The sequence below is a fragment of the Plecotus auritus genome, assembly GCF_963455305.1.
Source record: "Plecotus auritus genome assembly, chromosome: 3".
In the NCBI taxonomy this organism is placed as follows: domain Eukaryota; kingdom Metazoa; phylum Chordata; class Mammalia; order Chiroptera; family Vespertilionidae; genus Plecotus; species Plecotus auritus.
This window is the reverse complement of record NC_137772.1, coordinates 29,969,290-29,985,262: the sequence shown is the minus strand read 5'-3', so window position 1 is coordinate 29,985,262 and position 15,973 is coordinate 29,969,290. Positions and strand designations below refer to the sequence as shown.

The 15,973-nt window shown below is 43.2% G+C and overlaps 1 protein-coding gene across 12 annotated transcripts in view; it reads right to left on the bottom strand.

Moving 5' to 3' along the window:
* PSD3 (pleckstrin and Sec7 domain containing 3) overlaps positions 1-15,973 on the bottom strand; it is a 532,096-nt gene that overhangs the window by 16,767 nt on the left and 499,356 nt on the right. For all 12 annotated transcript variants that reach the window (XM_080660410.1, XM_080660414.1, XM_080660416.1 and 9 more), the window contains one exon: positions 3,753-3,896. In XM_080660410.1, coding sequence (XP_080516536.1) covers positions 3,753-3,896 — 144 coding nt within the window. The remainder of the gene's footprint in view (positions 1-3,752; positions 3,897-15,973) is intronic.

Below are 15,973 nucleotides of genomic sequence, written 5' to 3'. Positions count from 1 at the left end.
TGAAATCATAGCAAAGGGGACCGCCACAAGATGCACTACTATTTTATATGAGTGAAAAATAATGATGCAGTTTTAATAAGCAATTACTTTTACAAAAACCTTTTCGGGTAACATCTATAAAGGGAGGTACCCTTCCTCCTTCTTGGTACACAGGTTAGGCGGCCTGACAGACAATCCCACATGCCCGACACTAGCACAGGAGTCTGATTTAATGAGCCAAGGGCTTTAGAATGCAACACTCTGATGAAAGCAAGACTTGTCCCCACAAAGCATGGTCTAAGTTCAGGACAGGAGATGAAAATGCTGGCTCCTGCTGGATTACCTGTTCAGAGAGCAGATTTCAGAGCAGGAAGTGCTTCTACAGTGGCAACCTTTCCATGGTCTGTGGCCGCCCCACCTCCTGGGGGCAGCTCTCAGCCTTCAGTCAAGGGCACCAGGCAAGGTGAGGAGGGCTGGAAGCCAGGGATGGAGGTGTTGGGAAACTTAATTAGCACGTGTGAAACCAAGAGGGCTCCGAGCTGAAAGCCATTCTAGAAGTGTGAAGACTATGATTGCTTTTTGAGAACTCCTTTTCCCGGGAATGAATAAGCCCAGGGAAAGATGAGCTGCTTAGAGTTTTGTTTATTTTTTAGAAAATACTTGTTCAAGTGTTTTGTTGGTAAGGCTTCCAACAGTTGGTGCGAATAAACTTTTACCTTTACTGAAAGAGTGCATCTTCATCTCCCACAGCAAGGACTTGCCGGCCATGAAGAAAACTAGCACACGGGTCCACAGTGAATCCAAGGGCACATTTTATAACAAACATTTTATAACTCAGGAAAAGACTTTTTAATCTTCCATGAAATACTGTTCAATTCAACATGCAAGCACAAAGCAAAGAGGTCCCTGCTCTAGAAAGGCTCACGGGCCTGGGCAGGGGAGGTACGGAATCCACTACAGATGCCAGTGAAATAACTGAAAAAGAGGCCAGCTGTGGTGGGACTACGACAGAGTAATAAACCCACTTGCAAGCTGGGAGCAGGTTTTTCACAGGAGGGATGTTGGCTGCATCTGAAAGATAAAGAGACTTTCTGAAGTGGAGATGAGGGGAAGGGAATTTGGGGCAGAAGAAAGTAGATGAACAAAGGCATAAAAGTGTGTTGGAGAGAGCGGGCAGAAATGTGACTGGTAGACATGGATGCTGTTGAGGAAAGACCGGATGTTGTGGAAAGACAGAAGGAGCCCAAATCCACTCAGATTAAGGACCAGGGCTTTGAAATCAATAAACAAGTGTTGGCAAGGATGTGGAGAAGAGGGAACCCTAGTATACTGTTGGTGGGACTGTAAATCAGTTCAGCCATTATGGAAAACAGTATGGAGGTTCCTCAAAAAATTAAAAACGGAACTACCACATGACCAGCAATTCCCTCCTGGAGGGAATTTGAAGAAACAGAAAACACTAATTTGAAAAGACATATGCATTCCCTATGTTCACTGCAGCGTTGTTTACAACAGCCAAGATGTGAAGTAACCTAAGTGTCCCTCAGTAGACAAGTGGATAAAGAAATGTGGTACATTTAGATAGTGGAATATTACTACTCAGCCATAAAAAAAAGAATGAAAACTTGTCATTGTGACAACATGGATGAACCTAGAGGTATTATGCTAAGTGAAATAAATCAGAGAAAGACAAATACTCTATGATGGCACTTACATGTGGACTCTAAAAAGCAAAAAAAAAAAAAAAAGCAAGCAAAACAGAAACAAACTCATAGATACAAAGAACAGACTGATGGTTGCCAGATGGGAGCAAGTCTAGGGGGTAGGCAGAAAAGGCGAAGGGATTAAGGAATACAAATTACCAGTTATAAAACTAACCACAGGGATCTAAAGCACAGCATAGAAAATACCCTAATATATAAAGAGCCAGCATCCATCACTACCTAAACGAACAGATGGACGACCAAACACCAGGCTAGGGTCCTGGCCGGCGTGGCGGGAGTCAGTCCTGGGTCCCGGCCGCCCACAGCGTGGCGGTGGGAGGGAGCCGTGGGCCCCAGATGCCTGTGGTGCAGTGGCGGGAGGGAGCTGTGGGAACGGAGCCATGCTGCCATCAGACTGGCCTCTTGGTCCCTACCCCCAGCCCGCAGGTTCCGGAAACCAGAGCCATGCTGCGATGGGACTGGACCCTACCTGAGGGGTCGCGGATTGTGAGAGCATGCAGGCTGGGCTGAGAGACTCCCTTCCCCCTCCGAGTGCACGAATTTTCCTGCACCGGGCCTCTAGTCTATATATATAAAAAGCCAGGTGACTGGAATGCCGGATGACTGGTCGCTATGATGTGCACTGTGGCAGCCAACTGGCCCAATTGGGGCCCCGATCACCCCCCGCCAACTGCCCACGGCCCCTCCCCCCGGCCGGCCCCACCCCAAATCAGCCCCCATCAGGGTAGGTTGGCCAGACCCCACCTGTGCACAAATTTGTGCACTGGGCCTCTAGTAGTAAATAATATTGTAATAACTATGCATGATGCCAGATGGGTACTATACTCATTGGGGTGATCACTTTGTAATTTATGTCAATGTCTAACCACTATGCTGCACACTTGAGACTAATATAATACTGCTTGTCAACTGTAATTGAAAAATAAATTAAAAACAAAAAGGATTGAGTCTATATTGAGAAGGCAAATCATGGAGGGAGATCTAGGAGAAAAATCTAGGGCAGCTGTTGACAAAGGAATGCCATCACGTGGGTTGAGCCTCAGGAAAAGAAAACACCCATCAGATGTATATAGGATGAGCTGCCGAGAGACAGTTAGGCACAGCGGCCAGGTTCAGGTGAGAGATGAATGACCTAGGACTTGAGTGGAGGATGCACACCAGCAACGGTGAGGAAATGACACATAAGATGCTGCGAGGGCAGCTGGACCTGGTCCCGATTAGATCTGGGGGACTGCAAGGGCCAGGGGGAGGATGCTCAGGTGAGTCTAAGTTCTAAGCCCAAGGAGGAAAACAGGATGAAAAGCTGGAAATGAAGATGAATGATGGGAAATAAAGTCAACTAGAGCTACAGTGAAAATGAATAACTAAAGATGGATTCAGCACACCCAACAGAAAAAAAAAAGTGGGGGGAAAAAGACATTGAATGTTGAAAAGTGGCAGCTGAAGGGAGAGTTAGAGGTTGATCCTGCACAACCTGACACTGTTTAATTTGGGAGAAAATTTAGCCAAAGGTAACATTTACTGTATATACTGCTTTCAACTTGCTTTTAAATGTCCCACCCTCCAGAGTTTAATAACCACACTGGCTATAGCACATGGGTGTGCAGGGATGTGCCACATTGCCAGTCTCAGTCTGGAGGGCACTGAGTGGGGGACAAGAGCACTGGTGTTGCCTGACGGCAGGAGAAAGCTGATGCTTCATGCCACCCTGTATCTCAGTTTCCCTACTGTGCTTTCGACTCAACTCTCTTAAAAGACACAGAACACAGAAAGCAGCCGCCCACCCCAGCATGCCCATCTACTGCTGCTGTCTCTCCTCACAGCAGGCCCTTCCAGACACACAGACTGACAGTTATCCTTGATGTGTGTTTGATGCTTAAACAGAATCATAAATACAAGGAGCCACGAGACCTAGACCATGCCTGAGCTCCCAAGTTAGAGCGGGCGAGGCACAGGTCCCAGCTACAGTCACTGTAAAAAACAATGCCTCGTGGAAAAATCATAAAACAACTCAGGTACAGGCTTTTATTACACTCGGGTCCAACACACCTCAAACTCCAGGTAGTGATCTTTCAGCTTGTACTCATCTATCTCCTTGGCCTTCACCTTCTTGTCCGGGGGGTACGAGCGGTGCTCAGCCAGCTCGGTGGTAATCTGCTTCAGCTTGCTCTCGTGCGACTTCAGCTGTTCCTCCTGCAGGAAATAGGAAGCCGTTTAATGTCCAAAAATAAATCAATAAAGAAATCCCTTCTGATGAATGACTTTAATTCACTGAAACCGTCCCGTGAGCCTCGGCTGCAGCATCTTACCACTTCTCTCAAGCCAGTGTCCGGTTCCCATGTACCTTTGGCAAAATGGCAACTGAGGCCAGCCTCCCTCCCCGGGCCCCATCACAAAACAAAATGCTTTCAGAGCCTTTATCAGGTGTGACTGTCACAGAGCCGAGACACTGCCTCCTGCGATACTCCAATATGCAAGGCACCGCCAAGCAGGTAGGCGCCTGTCCCGAGTGCCACACAGCGTGGCTTCTCCACTGCAGGGCCAACTCAGCAGTGCTGCTGGTTTCTCCACCTGTCACAGTGACCGAGGAACCTATCCGAAATAAGCAAGGCCACTATGAAATAACTCTCTGAAAGCTTCCAGATAATATTCTAAAAAATGTAGTAATCTATTCTGTTTCTCTCCAAAGTAGTACTTGTTCTGATGTCCTTCAATTTTATTGATCCAAAGTAGTTCCTCAGTTAAAATGTACCTATAGAGTGGTTACTGCCCGAACAGTGCCATTGCAGGCATCATGTGACAATGCAACATGACTGATCCGACGTCAAAGACTTTCCGTTCTAGGGGGACCATTTATATCACCTTAGCAATAAGCTACCTAACAAGAGACACTATCACCCCCCCCCCCCCCAGCAGCATTTAAAAAAATAAAACAGAGATCGGAATTCTCTTGCATTCCTGTAATTGCACGACTGCTTTGTTTACTATTCCACTTTCACATGTAATGATCCAAATTCTTGTTGAGTATAAATTTCACACGTACAGTAAGAAATGGATGAAAGCAAATGAAAGGGAGCTGATTAAACATAATTTAAAAATATAAACATTTTATTCTAGATGAGTGGAATAATTAAAAAGACTACCAAAAAGGAATAATTATTGACACTAATTAAGATTATATGGCATCATTGTAAATTTAAAAAGGTATTAAGAAATTATAATAGCCGAAACCGGTTTGGCTCAGTGGATAGAGCGTCGGCCTGCAGACTGAAGGGTCCCAGGTTCGATTCCGGTCAAGGGCATGTACCTTGGCTGCGGGCACATCCCCAGTGGGAGGTGTGCAGGAGGCAGCTGATCGATGTTTCTCTCTCATCGATGTTTCTAGCTCTCTATCCCTCTCCTTTCCTCTCTGTAAAATATCAATAAAATATATTAAAAAAAAAAGAAATTATAAGAGTCACGTATAATGTTTTCAGGATTTGTTATCATGCTCTCCTAAAAGCCAAACAAAGGGGAAAAAAAATCCAAGTTAAAAACCATCAAAATAGAAGAGAACAATGGAACATTTTAAAAAGCAGAGAATGCCCTGCCGGTGTGGCTCAGCTGTTGAGTGTCGACCTACAAAACAGGAGGTCACGGTTTGATTCCTGGTCAAGGCACATGTGGGGTTTCAAGCTCAATCCCCAGTGGAGGTCATGCAGGAGGCAGTCAATCAATAATTCTCTCTCATCACTGATGTTTCTCTCTCCTCTCCGTTCCTCTCTGAAATAAAAATATATTAAAAATAAAAAAAAGCAGAGAACATGATTAGAAAATGAACAATAGAGGTGGCAGGAATAAGCAGAGTGATTCAAAGACGGTAAGACTTTATTTTTAAATACCAACTAACCCAAACAAAACACCTAAAGAAGTCCCAGAAAGAATAGGGGGGGGGGCCTATTTTGAGATATTAGAAAGGGGTCTACATCTCCAACCCTGTCATTTGTACACTAATAATACTGAATGCAAATGAAAAATGTTTCAGGTAGCTTTTATTTACAAATTCTCATTCATCTTTCTCCAAGGAGACTATAGACTATGTAATGGACTATGTGTTCCTCCAAAATTCATATGCTGAAGCCCAGTGTGGCTCTATCTGTAGATGGGGCTTCTGAGAAACTAATTAAGGTAAATGAGGTCATAGGAGCAGGGCCCTGATGCAATAGAACTAGTGTCCGTGTAAGAAGAGACACCACCAACAGCACACGCTCTGGGCCCAGGCACCAAAAAACGCTATGTGAGGACACAGAACAAAGGGGCGACTGCAGCCCACAGGGAGCCCCCTCACCACAACCCTGCTGGCACCGTGGTCGGGGCCTTCCAGTCTCCAGGACTGTGACAAAAAACAAAATTCTGTCCTTTAAGCCGCCCAGTCTGTGGTACTTTGTTCTGGCAGCCAGAGAGGACTAAGAAGAATGTATTAATAGCTCTCTTATTTCAAAGTAATTTTCCTTTGTATATTTACTGTGACATATAAATTATTTAATAGAATTATTGGCAAAAGATATTTGGTGACTAGACCATTTTGAAAAATAAAAAAATGAGTTATTTTTTTGTTTAATAAAATGTCTCAGGTATAAAAAAGTCATATTGAATGACATATGAAGAACACTCATGTATCTAACACCCAGTTTAACAAATAAAATATTATAAAAATAATTGAAACTTCCTGTATTTATCTACTCACCTTATTTCTTTTCTATGCTATTCCTATACCATAAAAATAGAGAATTTGTTCTTTAGGTTTTTATATTTAATAAGCTTCCTTTTGTAACTTGTTTTTCCATCGACATGTTTTTGAAATTTGTTCACATATAAGTTTTACTTCCCTCCTTTTATCCACCATATAGTATTCCACTATAGGACAAACTACAATTTCACTGAGGGATGTTTAGATTGTTTTCCAATTTCTTGAGGCTATTATAAGTGATAGTGCATTAAACATGTGCCTAATGAATACAAGCAAGGATTTTCCTATAATGTAATCACCAAGAGGTGGCATTTCTGGGTTTCAGAATATGCACATCTTTAAGATGACCCTAACCTGTGTTCCAAGTGTCCCCACTGGTTTCCATTTCCACAGGAAGTTTGAAAGTCCCACTGCTCTACATTCTTGCCAACATTTTATATCACACCTGCACAATTTTTGCTAATTTCCCAAGTATGAAATGATTAGCCATTATAACCTGAATTTGCATCTCCCTGATCACAGGGAGGAAGCACATGGTTCACGTTTCCTGGGTTTCCTCTTCTGTGGACTGGCTGCTGAAATATCGGACCCATGTTTCTATTGGGTCCAGATTTGTAAAGCATAGTGATATATCGTTTATTTTAAGAAAATGAATTATTTCCTTTTTTGGTTAATAAAATGATTAGAATCCAAATATTAGCTTTCTTTTCAAATAAGATTTTACGTAACTTGTTAAAAGAATTTACAAAATTCTCTGTAGTTTTGGACTTAGCCTCTGTGTAAATATTCTTTTATTTTTTTAATAAAATCTTTATTGTTGAAAGTATTCCATATGTCCCCCTTTTCCCCCATTTATCCCTCCTCCTAGGCCCTCTTCCCTATCTCGCCCTCCCTCCCCAGGCCTTCACTACCCTACTGTCTATGTCCATAGGTTATACATATATGCATACAAGTTCTTTGGTTGATCTCTTTGAAATATTCTTTTAGATGTTTGCATCTTCCAAAAGCTTTAGAACTGGTTTCTCCATCTTTAATAAATCCCAATTTCTACTAATTTTAATGAGGAACACATGCCAGGACAACACTATGCAAAGCATATTATATTCATCATTTTCCTACCCAAACCACAGTTTACTAGGATTTATTCATCGTTATTAAGCTGTGGTTTATAAACCTGACTATTTCTATAGTAGTATAAAGTGTTAGTCATTTGGGCTATATTTTTATGAAGAAACGAGTTGAAGGAATGTTGAAATTCTGTAATACTTAACTCCTACTTCACTGCCTTCATGTGCAAGAATTAAGGAAATAATTTCAAAATAAAAGCATTTTAAAACTGCATTTTTTAATCTGTCCATTTTGACCAGTGAAATAAAAATACTATGTGTCTCTTATGGGCATAGGTAAGTAGACGATGCCAATGATTCCGATGCTCCAACCCGCGGTAAAGGAGGTACACAGACTGATGGGGGGAATGGAGGAGAAAGGCAGTGGCCTTGGAGGCGGGCTGCATTCTCAGACTTGGGACAATGAAAGTTTAATAACCACGATGGAGAAAGACAAAGTGGGAGCCCTGCCGTTTTTCTCCCTTCTGTCTCTGCCCTGATGATTGAGTGGGGGAGCAAACATGCTGCCCTTAGAGACAACACTAACAAAAGGGACTTCAGGGAAGGCACAGCAATACATCTGACCCAGTTAAAGAGAGGGCACCGAGAAAGGAAGTGGCATGCACTCATGGGAACTGTTTGAAGTTAGGAGGTGATCACTTAAGGGGTGGCATTAAATAATAGATGCAAGAGAAATTACCATGGTTATATGTCATTAGATATCATTGGTAAAACTTTTGATAACATATGCAATGAAATTTTATCTAAAAGGCAAGTTTTAGATGACATCACCTAAGATTTAACTTTTTCTTACTTTTATAGTACTTAGAGGGACATTTTTTGTTTTGTTTTAAAATACTGAACTCTAATTCATCTCTGTGAAGAAAGTATTTCTAACACATGAGGGGATGGGGCCAGGCAAGTGGATGTTCAAGAGCTTGAAGTGAATCAAGGGCTAATTCTGGTGTACAACCCAGGATTCTAGACACCACTACAAGGCTCAGAAATTAGCTCTTTATCCTTCTAGACCAGTGGTCGGCAGACTCATTAGTTAACAGAGCCAAATATCAACAGTACAACGATTGAAATTTCTTTTGAGAGCTAAATTTTTTAAACTTAAACTTCTAACACCACTTCTTCAAAACAGACTCGCCCAGGCCGTGGTATTTTGTGGAAGAGCCACACTCAAGGGGGCCAAAGAGCCGCATGTGGCTCGCGAGCCGCAGTTTGCCGACCACTGTTCTAGACAAAACCTAAGACTTATTACCCCTCATGGAGTAGAGGATGAAAGAAAAGCTGCGAAAAATAAAAGGCGATGACGATACAGAAATGCATGTGTAAGAGGAAGAGGAACAGCGAGAGAAGGCAGAAAGAACCAGGGGAGGAGAAGAGTCATCCATCCACAACACTCACTGAACACCTACTACGCGCAGGCGTGGTGCTGGGTTCTGGAAAAGCCATGGTTCCTACCACCCACCTCCTCTCTCCACCAATTGTGGAACACAGAACCCTTGGAATTCTAAGGTGAAAGGACCTGCCATCGCCCCTTCTAACCTCTTCCTCTGAGAGGCAATGGGATCCAGAAGAGTCCTTGCTCAAGGCACAGAGGTGAGGACAGTGGGCAGCCACCCCTTCTCCCAACTCCTACTCATAAACTCGCCTTGGAGCAACCTCCTTAAATCCAAAGGGCTGCTGCAAACAAGTCTGGAATCCTCCCATTTCTTAATGTATCGATGCCGACCTCAGCTTTCAAAACTGCGTAAGCTCCCTGGGTCCCAACGTGCCCTCTCTCCCACGGCCCTCACACATGCGGGCTGTACAAAGGTCCTTCCTCCGAATCTCACTCAAGAACAGCGCTCCTCCTCCCCTGCATCACTACAGCACATCATGCCTATACCACATGCGCACTGCAAACTGGTCTCCGGTTTATGTGTGAATCTTATCTCCTTCAGGGATTACAGCTCTTTAAAGGCAGAAAAGGTTACTTTTCTCAAATCCCTCTCTCAAATCCTCCAGTGTCTATCTAGTACACTGCTGGGCAGGGACAGAATATGCAGCACCGTTTTTGGCTTACAGATACTACCTGCCTAACATGAACACATACCTCGTTAGCTGAGAGTCAAGACCCCTGCCTCAGCTACTTTGATAGTGCCCATGTACCTAAGACGGTACCCATAGGCCCTCAGTCAACAGTGGCTGAACAAATGGAGCGTTTTTAAAAAGGGAAGGTAAAGGCAGGGGGGCTCGCACTGTTGCCTTGGCTGTTTTAAAGCAGGCAGATGATTCCGAGGTAATGACATTCCTAGGAGTCTGCTAGGCAGTTTACCAGCCAAATTGCTAAGCACTGCAACCCCTCAAACCCCAGCTGTATGGAATTTAGAATAAAGAACATCTGCCTTTGAGTCAGTTTGAAGGGGGCTATTGCGAAAGTATCAGCAGAAAGATTTTGTTTCATCATTTCATGTTTAAAACAGTTTTAAAGACCTTAAACCAGGGGTGGAGAACCTTTTTTCTGCCAACGGCATTTATATATTTATAGCATCACTCAGGGGCCATAAAAAATTATCAACTTAAAAATTAGCCTGCTCTATTTGGTCAAACATTTAATTAACTCATCCCTAATGCCTTGGCAGGGCCAGACCAAATGATTCCCAGGGCCTTATACTGCCCTCAGGCCTGACGTTCCCCACCCCTGCAGTTGAACAGTGTTTAGTGAGCTTCAGCATAATTTCAATATGATTGAATTAATTGTTTTATTGAATATTTAATATACATTAGATACAGACCTCTGAGAAATGAATATGAAATTTATTTTGGAGAAGTGAAGTCATGACCCAAAGCCATGACAGTTTGGGCTGCATCTTGTTGGCAAAGTGAGCCAGTTAAGGGTAAGTGACATAATATGAAACTTATTTTAGCCCGAACTGAGGAGGATGGATTGGAGAGAAGCAAGATTAGAGTAAGAGAGAACTCAAGTGGTTACAGAAATAGCTGCCAGAGTTTTCCAGAGTGGGTGTGTGCATCCGAGGCAAGATGATCCTGGGGGGAGAATTTTAAAAATCAGCCTTGAGACATAATTCAGTGCCATACAGTTTACTCATTTAAAGTGCATCAGTCACTGCTTTTAGCATCTTCGCAGGGTTGTGCAAATTATCACCTCAATGTAATTTTATGGCACTTTAGTTTCCCTAAAAGAGACTCTTTTTGAATGGAATCTCAGTATGTCTTTTGCAACCAGCTTCTTTCACTTGGCATAATGTTTTCATGGTCCATCCTTATTGTAGGGTAGATCCCATTTTATTCATCCATTTATCAGCGGATGGCCATTCCCACCTTTGGCTGTTATGAATAATGCTGCCAGGAACATTTGTGTAAGAGTTTTGTGTGGGTGTATGTTTTTATTCTCTTGTTCTCTAAGTGGGAGTGAAATTGCTGGGTCACATGTTAACTCTATGTTTAATCATTTGCTGAACCACCAAACTGTTTTCCAAAGTAGCTGCTTCATTTTACATCCCAACCAGCAATGCATGAGAATTCTAATTTCTCCATATCCACACCAACGCATTATTTTCCTTTTGTAAATAAAAAGATTTAAAACAGTCATAGCCACCCTAATAAGTGGTTTTGACTTCCACTCTATTTCTTTTTTCCCCCACTCTATTTCCTTAATGACTAATGATATTCAGCATTTTTTCATGCTGTATTGGTAGTAGGACATGCAATACATTTTATATAAAGAACTGTATATATACTGTGGAATATCTGTCTACTCAAATACTTAGTACTGATAAGGTGAATGACTTAAAAAGTCAGAAGACCACTGATCTAGGTAAAAGATGACGAAAGTATGAATTAAGGGAAGTGGGTAGGATATGAAAGATCTTTGACTGAGAGTGTGGGATTGAATGGTGTGGGAAGAGGGTGTTCTGGCCAGTGAGGGACACGACTCCCAGGATGACTTCCTCTACTGAAATCCCACCTGTCTGCCTGTGAAAGGAGGACCTCAAGAGGCTGTGACCTCTGCTGACCTTGGAGCTGGACGCAGGCAATCAGAGGCTCCTCACCCCCTCCTCTGTCCCTGGAATGTGCTTTCCCCTTGGCTTTCACACACTAGAAACCGCCAGGACACAGCCTTGAGAGAGTAGGTGTTGCTGAGACCATCTGGATGGCACGCGCGATAAAACCCAGTGAAGGCCTCTGTAGAAACTTTTAAAATTCTGGTGGGTGGGTGCAAAGACCTACTTATATCAACCCTGTGCACATTCAAGTCTGAAAATGACTACTCGGTCCTGAATAGGTCCTGGAGAGGGCTGACTGTGAAACCCTGTTTGGAGTGTTACTCCAGCAGGAAAAACGAGACTTAAACTTCCAAACGGGGCCCTCCGCCCCCCACAGGAGAAGTGCTCTGGCAGCGCTGCCACGGAAAACAGTGGAAGAAGGTAGCCCTCCCACACAGCACAGCTGTTCCGAAGAACCACCCAGCACTGACAATTACCAACTTTAATAATGAAGGCTAACATGTTTTGGATAGAAGACAAGAATAAAGGAAAGAAAAGCTTGCAGACGACAGGGTGATGAACAATGTACCTGTAAAAGCACCAAACAACCTTTTAATTGAATGTTTAGTTTTTTCCTAAGACTGTTTACCTTTTTTTCCAGCAGGGCACTCACAGTGTTGTGCGTGTATTTTGTACATTGAAATTATCCCGGTGGTTCTGGCATCTAGGGGAGTCACAGCCAGGCTGAGGGCGTATGGAGAAAGGGAAGATGGCTGGGCTGAAGCAGTGGCTCTCTATGGCAGGGGCTGGATGGTGAACCCCCCAGGACATGTGGCCGATGTCTGAAGGTATTTTTGGATATCACAGCTCGGGAGAGATACTGGCACCAGTGCGTAGAGGCTTGGATATTGCTAAACATCCCACAATTCATCCTACAACCAAGAACCCTCCAGGCCAAACTGTCAGCAGTGCCGAGGCTGAGAATGCCCGGGCTGCGGACGAGGACCCGTCTGCGAGGCGCTGAAGGACTAACTCCTGGGCATCCAGACACATCCCAGGATTCACTGAAGGTGCACGACAACTCTAGCAAAGGCCACTGCAGTGGAGGGAGCCCCCAACTCCTGCACCAGGCTGTGTGACCTACCTCTTCGTCCCTCCTTCTAACCTGTCCTGTATCACCTGGGTGGCCTTACACATTTGTTTCTAAATTGCCCTTTTGCTCTCAAAGGTAAAACATTTTTTTCATTTAGTAAATAAACACAATGACATGGGTAAAAAAATTAAAATAAAACAACAGAGCTAACGATAGAACCTTAAAACCATTCTAGAATGATCTTCGTGTTCTCCAGAGGGAAAAGTGAGGCCCATAAAGGTTTGGTGATTTATGTGTAGGGAAGGAAAGCATCTTCTTATTTTACAAAGTAATTAAATTCTTGAAAGGGCTGGGTGATCTTGTCTGACGTAGCACAGGAGGATACTGCTTTTCGGTTATTGCTTTTTTATTTAAAATCTTGAATTCATCATTTTGGTCACAGTACATAAGATTTATTTAAATTAGAGATTCTGCCTTGATAAAGGTGCTTGCCTGCCTGGTCGCACGGTAAAAGTAGACAAGTAGATGAACACATTCATTTTCATGTACAAGTACTAAGTGACTTACTAATACATAGCCCGCCCGTAAATAGGACAATAGCACATTTTTCAAAGTAGAAAGTAAATAAAAATGTAGATTCTGTCGTGAGGAAAGAACAAGGAAAAACGCGTACGTTGCTCTATGCTTATTAATGTTCCTCCTTAACTTCAGCTCCCCTTTTGCCTTGAATCTTTCATAGGAGTAATTGTGAGAAAGACCAATCTGTTGAAAAATAACCACTGGGAAATCCCTAATGAAATTAATAGAATAAAACTCAATTTCTAAAGGTATTTTTTTCCCCCTCTAGTGGTTCAATTGTTTTTCCTCTTCTTACCTTATGTAATGTGTTTTATTGTTTGTGTTAAGTACAAATATGTGAACATTATGTTAAATATCCAAAATAAAGTGGGGAACTGCATTTGCTTTAAAAGTCCAGACCTCATTTGGGTAGATGGAGAAATCTGCCAACGTATTCGCTGGTCATCAATAAGAGGTAACGCCTTCCTTTTATCTTAAGAGTGTTTATCATCCTTGAAAATTAAATGCCATTCTGCCGTGTAAAGTGAGCTGGCTTCGTCCTTTCTATTCTTACCAGCTTTCTGGGCAGTCTATGCACTGCATCACACTAGCAATGGCTTACATGGTGAGCAAGCATCCAATTCATGTTAGTAATAATTGTGAATTTACGAAAACAAAAGAACCTTTCCTGAAACCATGTCTCCCCTCTTCTTCCTGCCAGTCTGTTTTTTATAAACTTAGGGCGAGACTTATACACATTCCCTTCCTCCACTTCCTTACTGCCTTTCATTTCTTCTGCAAAGACCAACGTGGCTTCTCCTCCCATCACTCCATTCTGCTCTCACCTACGGACCCAATGACGCCCCACCACGTCACAGGAGACATTTCTCTCCTATTTTTACTTGACTTTTCTTCCTTTTCTTGGCACAACATTCTCCCTGTTTTTGTTTGTTTGTTTTGTTGTTTGTTTTCAATAAACAAAAAAATTGCTGAGTGTCTGTCTGATCTGCTTCTGAGCACCAGGCACTACAACGTTTGGAGTTAGAAAGAGGAAAGGACCCAGGCAGGAAGCAACAGGAGGGAACCAGGAGACAAGGAGGTCCCGAAGGCCAGGTCAGACTCCACCCTCCCCAGCTGCTCAAGCCCAGGTGGTGGCTCTGATTCCTGCACTTCACCGAGCCACGGGATGATCCATTCCATAACCTGGGGAGCTCTCACAGACTTCCACTTCCATCCATCTCTTCTACAACTAACTCAGTTATGTTCCCTCTGCATTACTGAAAGTGCCTTTAAAAGTAGCCTTTCTGCCCTGGCTGGGTGTTCAGTTGATTAGAGTGTCATTTCAAATGCCCAAGATTGTGCGTGGATCCCGGTCAGAGCACATGCAAGAATCAACCAATGAATGCATACATAAATGGAATCCCAAATGAGTCTCTCTCTAATAAATATTTTTTAAAGAGTAAAACTGCCTTTCTGCTTCTAGAAATTTCCTTCTCTAATAAACCTTTCCTATTGTAACAAGAATGATTTTTAAAGCACACATTTAATCACATTACTTTGCTGCTTTCACACTGTTATCCCGAGCATGCTGGGGTACTAGTGAAGCATCCGAATCCCTCACATGACCCATAAGACCTTTCATCACCTGGCCTTCCTTCCCTCTAGGAACGTTTCCAGCCTTTTCTCAAAACTCTGCTCAAATCACACGTGATGACTTATGTGTGGTTCCTGCACCCCAGGGCTTTCTCCTCTGGGCCTTTCAGTCCTCTGCTGGATCAGTCTCTCTTCCCCCACACACCTAACTGCTGCTCATCCTTCAAGCTTCATAATAGACACCACAGGTCCTCCTTCACCGCCGAGGCCAGGAGAGATGTCCCTTTCTTGTACCCCACAGCACTCTGGACTTATCCTTGCTGAACCTCCCATCCAGCTGTGTTGCAATGACTTGCTCCTTTGTATTTGCCAATCCAATCTCAGCATCTGGGCTTCATTTGCCTTTCTATTTCCAGAGACTAAAACAGTCTCTGAAGTACAACAGACACATAATACATTTTTATCTAATAAGTGTATCATTGATAGTTATGATATCAAATGTGTAGAGGAGCCTGTTAATATCAAGACCTGGCTGATTAGAGCCAGATGGATCCATTTCTATTGGTGCACCAATAAGAAATTCACAGCAGACATATAAGTCACTTCCCAAATCCCTGACTAGGCAATGACAATAGGGTGCTACCGCAGGTTTGAAGCTAGAAAACCTGGAGTGCATGCGATGTCCTTGGCGCAGAGTGTTAAGTAGGAGAGGGACACGACATGCTGTGGTCTTTAGAGACAGCAGACTGACATAGGAGAGAAGCCACGTGAGGACGTCTGCAAGGAGGTCGAGCACTTTGTCCCGAGGAGCCAGGCAAACCCACGCGGTACACTTAGCTCTGCCTGAGGGGAGGGAAGGCTCTGCCCCCTCAACTGTGAGCAGTATCCCCGGGAATATTTTTATATACTTAGCATCAAATACAGCTTGGGATATGGGAATACCCCAATTCAAAAAAACCGAGAGAATGTATAAAAGGCTTGTTTCCAAGCCAGGATGTCTAACATTAGCTAGTTCGTTAAAAAAAAAAATGAGCTGTTAGTACAAACAAACTGAAAAGCCCAGGCCTGTCTGACTGACTGAGTAGTAAACTAACATAAGTTCCAGAAACTAATTCAAAGTATGTGACCTACTAACCTTGACTCAGTTGTGTCAGCTTCCTATCTGAAGTGTAAAACCCGGAATACTGTATTTT